This window comes from Oncorhynchus tshawytscha, linkage group LG28 (genome assembly GCF_018296145.1).
Source record: "Oncorhynchus tshawytscha isolate Ot180627B linkage group LG28, Otsh_v2.0, whole genome shotgun sequence".
Taxonomy (NCBI): Eukaryota; Metazoa; Chordata; class Actinopteri; order Salmoniformes; family Salmonidae; genus Oncorhynchus; species Oncorhynchus tshawytscha.
The window spans coordinates 31,286,451-31,295,662 of record NC_056456.1 but is presented as its reverse complement, the minus strand read 5'-3'; the positions used below and the strand labels follow the sequence as shown (position 1 = coordinate 31,295,662).

Below are 9,212 nucleotides of genomic sequence, written 5' to 3'. Positions count from 1 at the left end.
GGACTTGAAAGATCTGTAGTTTGCGAGACAGGTTTTAGTTTTTTTCTTAAGTCTATCTGTAGTACAAAAAGGAGAGTAAAAAGATTACCATAACCAATTTATTGTAATCGAAAAAGCAGTCATCACTTGCTCTTTAAAATGACCTCCAAATTATTACTTTAAAATTAGTCACAGCTTCACAGACATGAAATGCCACAAAGAAAGCACTTGTAGAATGCACATATCATTTGCATGGCTACATGGCTAATTGATTAATCCACATTAAGCAGAGAAGTTATCCCTAGAGACCCAAGTTTAAACATGAAATTATGAATTAAATCATGTTTTTCTTTGTTGGTCAACAACTCATAAGAGGTGTTGCAAGGGAACAAGAATGTATGTTCAGAGAGGTTATAGTAATGAAGTGTGTGAATACTACTGGGATTAGACTCCGCAGTATTCACAAGTGGAAGTCTGGACCTGACTACTGAGGAAGGTTAGAAGCCTCTGGCAACTGCTAAATGTAGGTATTCAGTACTGGCTGTCATTGGCCCATGTGAAAATGATAACTGAATGAAGGTTATGAACTCACTTAAAAATATAAATACATAATTTCTGACCATACCTTGATGAGTTTGTTGACCGAAGGGAGGCATTTCTGTCAGTATGTGGCAGAGGATGAGAATAAATATTTGTATGTTGGTGTTGTAGACACAGTAGGTACATTTATATTTAGTGCCCATGAAAGGTTATGGTGTAGATTTGTGTAGCCCCCACCACAGATCTAGTCTCAAACCTGACCCTAGGCAAACCAGTGGGTGCGTTCCTTTGCTGATGCAGGCCAGATCGTTATATATAGATAGATAGATAGATAGATAGATAGCTAGATAGATAGATAGATAGATAGATAGATAGATACATAGCAATCTGGTCCCTGACGACATAGTCGAGGCTGTGCCATGCAACCAATGGTTGATACATGCTATGTCTGAGCAGGGGAACGTGACTAGGGTCTGGTTTCAATTCTCGTGTTCCCCTGGTCAGACATTGATACGTGCAATCAGTGGTTGCATGCCCTGTCATCAACTATGTCATTAACTGACATATTGCTATAACATATGTGGTTAGCTGATACTTTAAATGCCATCAATGCCTGGGCACAGGAACGCCCCAATGATGGACTCTTTTAGCATAGAGGAACTGTCACTACCTACACTATATTTCCAGCAGTATGTGGACACCGATTCAAATGAGTGGATTTGGCTATTTCAGCCACATCTGTTACTGATGGGTATATACAATCGAGTACACAGCCATGCAATCTCCATAGACAAACATTGGAAATAGTATGACCTTACTGAAATGCTAAGTGACTTTCAATGTGGCACTGTCATAGGATGCCACCTTTCCAACAAGTCAGTTTGTCAAATTCCTGCCCTGCTAGAGCTTCCCCAGTCAATTGTAAATGCTGTTATTGTGAAGTGGAAACGTCTAGGAGCAACAACGGCTCAGCCGCAAAGTGGTAGGCCACACAAGCTCACAGAACGGGACCGCTGAGTGCTGAAGGGCGTAGCTTGTAAAATTAGTCTGTCCTCGGTTGCAACACATAGTTCCAAACTACCCCTGGAAGCAACATCAGTGCACGAACTGTTCATCGGGAGCTTAATGAAATGGGTTTCCATGGCCGAGCAACCGCTCACAAGCCTAAGATCACCATGCGCAATGCCAAGCGTTGGCTGGAGTGGTGTAAAGCTCGCCGTCATTGGACTCTGGAGTAGTGGAAATGCGTTCTCTGGAATGATGAATCACGCTTCACCATCTGGCAGTCCGACGGAAGAATCTGGGTTTGGCGAATGCCAGGAGAAAGCTACCTGCCCCAATGCATAGTGCCAACTGTAAAGTTTGGTAGAGGAAAAATAATGGTTGGGCTGTTTTTCATGGTTTCAACTAGGCCCCTTAGTACAATGACATTCTAGATGATTCTGGACTTCCAACTTCGTGGCAACAGCATGACAATTCCCCCGTGCACAAAGCGAGGTCCATTCAGAAATAGTTTGTCGATCAGTGTGGAAGAACTTGACTGGCCTGCACAGAGGCCTGACCTCAACCCCATCGAACACCTTTGGGATGAATTGGAATGCCAACTGCGAGCCAGGCCTAAACGCCCAACATCAGTGCTGGACCTCACTATGCTATTGTGGCTGAATGGAAGCAAGTCCCCACCCGCAGTAATGTTCCAAGGAAACCTTTCCAGAAGAGAGTAGGCTGTTATAGCAGCAAAGGGGGGGACCAACTCTATATTAATGCTCATGATTTTTGGAATGATGAGCAGGTGTCCACATACATTTGGTAATGTAGTGTAAGGGAAAAAATATTTTCCAGGGACTCTCCCAACAAACAACGAGGCAGACATGCCAGAACGTTGCGATTCTAAACTAAAGTTTGTAGGCAAAACTTTTGCAGGGGTTTTATTGAAGGTAGTTTATGCAAACTAGCCACTTGCTAAATGCACTCATTAAAAATAACTTCTGTGATCTCTAGCTACTTTTTTGTATTTTATCTAAGTGGATAAAGTAGTGACGTAGTTCCATTATGCCAAGAGTCCATACCTTAAACCAGATCCTAGTCACTGTGTTGCCTAGGGTTGTGTTTTCAAGCCTACCCCCACCCCCCCAATGTATTTGGTAGATTGTGAGAACCCTTTTTTCCGGTTGAAGTTGAAATTTTACTTTCCCCTTTTGAATGTCCTAATTTTGATAAAACTACCAATACATAAATATTCAAACATGTAGTAGACCTACCCTGTCACATGGAGAATCATTGATGCACAGTGCCTTCAGAAAGTATTCATACCTCTTATTCCATTTTGTTGTATTTCTATTGTATTTATTAAGGATCCCCATCAGTTCCTGCCAAGGTAGAGGCTACTCTTCCTGGGGTCCAGAAACAGTAATATACAATTTAAAATATTACATAACATTTCATAACACTTTTCACAACACATTAAGTGTGTGCCCTCAGGCCACTACTCTACTACCATATATCTACAATACAACATCCATGTGTACAGTCCCCACTGTTCCATAAGGTGTATTTTTCTGTTTTTTAAATCTGATTCTACTGCTTGCATCAGTTACCTGATGTGGAATAGAGTTCCATGTAGTCATTGCTCTATGTACTACTGTGTAGTCTGTTCTGGATTTTGGGATTGTGAAGAGACCTCTGGTTGCATGTCTTGTGGGATATGCATGGGTGTGCATTCAGCATGTCAATACTTCTTACAAAAACAAATAGTGATTGACTAAATCTTTCCAACTTTGATCCATGAGAGATTGACATGCATATTATTGTTAGCTCTCTGTGTACATTTAAGGGCCACCCATGCTGCACTGTTCTGAGCCAATTGTAAATCCTTCTTTGTGGCACCTGACCACACGACTTGACAGTAGTCCAGGTGAGACACAACTAGGGTCTGTAGGACCTGCCTTGTTGATAGTTAAGAAGACAGACATCTCCCCATCTTAGGTACCGTTGCATCAACATGTTTTGACTATGACAGTTTACAATCCAGGGTTACTCCAAGCAGTTTAGTCTCCTCAACTTGATAAAATTCCACATTATTCATTACAAGATTTAGTTGATGTTTAGTGTCCCAAATACAATGTTTTTAGTTTTAGTCCTAAATATTTCTAACTTGAATTGTACATTACTTTTAAAATTCTCAACCTCTAGCAATGATCAACAACCAACTTGACAGACAGCCATTTTCAAGTCTTGTCATAGATTGTTAAGCTGATTCAAAGTCAAACATTCAATGTCATCTTGGTAAGCAAATCCCAGTGTATATTTGGCCTTGTATTTTAGGTTATTGTCCTGCTGAAAGGTGAATTAGTCTCCCAGTGTCTGTTGGAAAGAAGACTGAACCAGGTTTTCCTCTTTGATTTTGCTTGTTCTTAACTATATTGTAAATTATCCCCCAAAAAACTTCCCTAATCTTTGCTGATGACAAGCATACCCATAACATAACGCAGCCACCACCATGCTTGAACATATGGAGAGCGGTACTCAGTAATGTATTGGATTTGCCCCAAACACAACGCTTTGTATTCGGGACAAAGTTAATTTCTTTAACACACTTTTTTGCAGTTTTACTTTAGTGCCTTATTGCAAACGGGATGCATGTTTTGTGATATTTTTAATTCTGTACAGGTTTAAAAAAAAAAAAACACTGTCATTTAGGTTAGTATTGTGTGTAACTACAATGTTGAACTGAGGATGGATTTCACAGCCATTAAACTCTTAACTGTTTTAAAGTCACCATTGGTCTCACGTTGAAATCCCTGAATGGTTTCCTTACTCTCCGGCATCTGAGTTAGGAAGGACGCCTGCATCTTTGTAGTGACTGGGTGTATTGATACACCATCCAAAGCGTGTAATTATTAACTTCACCATGCTCAAAGGGATATTCTATTTCTGCTTATTTAATTTTTTGACCCATCTACCAATAGTTGCCCTTCTTTGCGAGGCATTGGAAAACCTCCCCTGGTCTTTATGGTTGAATCTGCGCTTGAAATTCAATGCTTGACTGAGAGCCCTTACAATGATCTGTATGTGTGGGGTACAGAGATGATAAACACTATTATTGCACACAGTGATTTTTACTCCTGAACTTATTTAGTCTTGCTGTAAAAAAGGGGTTGAATACTTGTTTACTCAGGACATTTCAGCTTTTCATTTTTTATTATTTTGTATTTAAAAAATTAAGTAAATCCACTTTGACATTATGGGGAATTGTATGTAGGCCAGTGGCACAATCTCAATTTTAATATATTTTCAATTCAGGCTCTAACACAACAAAATGTGATTACTTTCTGAAGGCACTGTAATTTGTATCATTGATGGTAAAATTTCTCACGTAAAAGTAGTATTTTGTGATAATCCTACTTGTCACTTCCCTGCTGTGTTGAGTTTTAGGTCTGAAATCTTTAATTCTGAATTGTATGTAACCATCACTCGTGATTCATTACGGTACCCTCCATTCCATGTGTGATACTGTCATCTGACAATTTTTATGTCATTTTGCTGAGTCGTGTTAGGCTATGATTTTCAGAAGTCATTGTCGTATGCTAATGTGGTTAAACATTTTCTGTTATGAACACCTGTGGAAAGACATTTTAAGATGTTACCCATTCTGACTAAATGTGTTTGTACCTATCCATATCTTCTAGACATTAACCACATCCCTCCAAATACATTTTGAAAATGTGTTATTTTTGACAGCGTTACCTATTTGACAACCTGTGCATGTGCTGTTCGTTAGTACACCTCAATTATCAGGTTTCATCACTAAACATTCATGTATCTTTATGAAATTAGCCTAATGTTTCAAAAGGGGAACTCCTGAAGAGAAAATAAACTGCTGCTGCAATACAACTAAATGGTTAGGGTATGAAATGAGTTCAAGTAGATTAAATATTGGTCCACTACAAATGGTAACTGATCTTTACTCATCTTCAAATATCGTTCAAACAAAACCCCACTCTTGAGTGTCTCATGGGTTACAGGGATTTTGGAATGCCAAGAACCTTCAATTAGGACACAAAATAGTCTAGATTTGTCCTCTTTCTCCCCCCATAGCTGGTGTCATCCTAGTATCATTTATTTTCATTATTTGCTTCTGCAGGGTTTTACTTTGGAGTGAAGTGATGTTTCTTTCTTCTTGGAAATTGCTTGATTATGATTCTAGTTATTTGGTCATCTGTTATACTCTCACTGAAATGTCATCCTTGTAACATCTTTGAAAAAAATAAAGGTTTCTTTTCACTCATTTTAAGTGATGGACAATTGAACTTGTTTTTGATAAATGACAGGAATTATGATTAACTGACTACTAGCACTGAGCTCATAGACTTCACATCTGGGCTAGGCGGCCCTAATCTCATGTTTACATGGGGCTGCAATATTGTGTCCTTGTGAGCCCAAGGAATTTGTTTTAATGTGAGGTATGTGAAAATTAAATACAGGCTAGTTAGTGTTTATTACGCCTAATCTATTTGCTAATGGTCAACCGTGAAGTAGACTCTAAACTACTGTAAGTAAATTTTGTCGGTGTTAGATTAAACGTAATTTGACCCACTACCAAACGGTAACCAGCAGGTGGTGGTGTATGTAGACGGGTTGAAACCCCAACTGTAGCAAATTGTAGCCATAGAGCGCTGCACCGCGCGCAGCTGGTGTTGTCTGGATATGAAATGTAACCAATAAAAAAAGTATCTCATGCCAAGCGATACTTGGTAACCAGTGTAGAAGACTGCACGCTTTTCACTCACATATTGCACCTTCAAGAGGAATACAACCTGAGCGTCGCGAGGAACTGCGTTACAACAAGGTTACTGAAGTGCAGTCAGAAAGAAAAACTGAGAAATCTAAACATGATGGACTGCCGGACTGTGGCTAATGATACACATTGCTCCAGTTTCGTGGTGGCATCGATGTCCGACGTCGTGGCAAGCTTTTTCAAGTGAACGGACAGAGCGCATATAATTTTATTGACAGCGAATGTCCACAGTATTCATAGCCAATTCTTGCCCTTTGCAGTGCAATTCCGGTGATATACGGAAGCATCCCTATACTGACACAAATAAGAGGAAGGATTACAGCTCCAGTGTTCAACATAAAGGAGCCCACATTGCAGCTCGACCAATAGATCTTATTCATCTTTTACAACGAAATGGGGTGAGTGTCTCGAGTAACTCCATTCAACTCTCACTGACTCATTGCATTGGACGCTGGTAAATGACTGTTGCTATGAGAGAGAAAAGTTGAGGCTATTATTCTGCAGTCAGTCGGGACCATATCTCAAAAGGTCAGGACAATTTTTTAATATTGGGGTACCTTGTTCTTGAGGTAGGGTACCTATACATTTCTAATGATACATTGAAAAGCAGCGAGGGCACCCTGAACACTTGGATCTATCATAATTTTTATTTTCTAGTCCAGTTGTGTATTCATGTTAAAACATTTTTTTGTATGAAAACATCTTGATGTATGCAGTCAGTGTGTGCTAATTTCTTTCTTCCATAGAAAGGATACCTCTGCTGCCTTATAAGATGTATCCTCAACATCGAGAAAGGTGAGTTGCTGTTATATTACACCCTGACCACCTACTCAATAGTCCCTTCTGTCTGTGTCCTTGTTTCAGTTGTAGCATATTGACCCAGAGCACCTACTCAATAGCCACTTCTGTCTGTGTCCTTGTTTCAGTTGTAGCATATTGACCCAGAACACCTACTTAATAGCCCCTTCTGTCTGTGTCCTTGTTTCAGTTGAGGCATATTGACTACATAGTCCAAATTAAGAGATCCATCCCAACATTTGACAGTTGGCAGTAAAAATCTTTGTGTAATGACCTTGGGATGCAAAGAGGACCTCTTCTTTTACAGGACAAGAGAGAGAATAATAATTTGTGTGTCGGGAGGTTATATCTGTCCTGTTACACACTTGTACAAGTGTGTAATGGAAATGTTTTTTTTCTGTTACATATCCCAACTCTCCCTGAGACACCCGCAAGGAGTGGGGTCACATCCAGTGTCACCATTGTCCAGGTCCCCTGGAGAAATTGAGGTTAACTTCTCAAGGGCACAGCAACAGGTTTTCACCTTTTCAGATGCAGGATTTGAACCAGCGACCTTTCAGTTACTGGCCCAACGTTCTAACCTCAAGACTATATTGGCCACCCCATTCTTGACACTAGTCTCTTGTGTCCTATGGATTGTTAGTGTAATAATAGTGTGTGGATGTTTGATCATTAAAGCAAGTAAAGTTGAAGTCGGAAGTTTACATACTCCTAGCCAAATACATTTAAACCCAATTTTTCACAATTCCTGACATTTAATCCTTGTAAAAATTCCCTGTCTTAGGTCAGTTAGGATCACCACTTTATTTTAAAAAATTGAAATGTCAGAATAATTGTACTAAGAATGATTTATTTCAGCTTTTATTTCTTTCATCACATTCCCAGTGGGTCAGAAGTTTACATACACTCAATTAGTATTTGGTAGCATTGCCTTTAAATTGTTTAACTTGGATCAAGTGTTTTGGGTAGCCTTCCATAGGCTTCCCACAATAAGTTGGATGGATTTTGGTCCATTCCTCCTGACAGAGCTGGTGTAACTGAGTCAGGTTTGTAGGCCTCCTTCCTCGCACACACTTTTTCAGTGCTGCCCACATATGTTCTATAGGATTGAGGTCAGGGCTTTGTGATGGCCACTCCAATACCTTGACTTTGTTGTCCTTAAGCCATTTTGCCACAACTTTGGAACTATGCTTGGGGTCATTGTCCATTTGGAAGACCCATTTGCGACCAAGCTTTAACTTCCTGACTGATGCCGTGAGCTGTTGCTTCAATATATCCACATTATTTTCCTCCCTCATGATGCCATCTATTTTGTGAAGTGCACCAGCCCCTCCTGCAGCAAAGCATCCCCACAACATGATGCTGCCACCCCCGTGCTTCACGGTTGGGTTGGTGTTCTTCGGCTTGCAAGCCTCCCCCTTTTTCCTCCAAACATAACAATGGTCATTATGGCCAAACAGTTACATTTTTGTTTCATCAGACCAGAGGACATTTCTCCAAAAAGTACGATCTTTGTCCCCATGTGCAGTTGCAAACTGTAGTCTGGCTTTTTTATGCCGGTTTTGGAGCAGTGTCTTCTTCCTTGCTGAACGGCCATTCAGGTTATGTCGTTATAGGACTCGTTTTTACTGTGGATATAGATACTTTTGTACCGGTTTCCTCCAGCATCTTCACAAGGTCCTTTGCTGTTGTTCTGGGATTGATGTGCACTTTTCGCACCAAAGTACGCTCATCTCTAGGAGACAGAACGCTTCTCCTTCCTGAGCAGTATGACGGCTGCGTGATCCCATGATGTTTATACTTGCGTACTATTGTTTGTACAGATGAACGTGGTACCTTCAGGCGTTTGGAAATTGCTCCTAAGGATGAGCCAGACTTGTGGAGGTCTACACTTTTTTTTCTGAGGTCTTGGCTGATTTCTTTTGATTTTTCCATGATGTCAAGCAAAGAGGCACTGAGTTTGAAGGTAGGCCTTGAAATACATCCACAGATACACCTCCAATTGACTCAAATTATGTCAATTAGCCTATCAGAAGCTTCAAAAGCCATTACATAATTTTCTGGAATTTTCCAAGCTGTTTAAAGGCACAGTCAACTT

General features: G+C 40.2%; 1 protein-coding gene across 4 annotated transcripts in view; it reads left to right on the top strand.

Annotated features, from left to right (window-relative positions):
• The first annotated feature begins 6,191 nt into the window (after nucleotides 1–6,191).
• Nucleotides 6,192–9,212, top strand: part of LOC112244609 (homer protein homolog 3) — a 32,416-nt gene continuing 29,395 nt past the window's right edge. For 3 of the 4 annotated variants that reach the window (XM_024412338.1, XM_024412335.1, XM_042308088.1), the window contains exons 1-2: nucleotides 6,192–6,714; nucleotides 7,063–7,111. In XM_024412338.1, the coding sequence (XP_024268106.1) occupies nucleotides 7,089–7,111 (23 nt within the window). In that variant the 5' untranslated portion in view covers nucleotides 6,192–6,714; nucleotides 7,063–7,088. The other variant, XM_024412337.1, reaches the window with a different exon arrangement.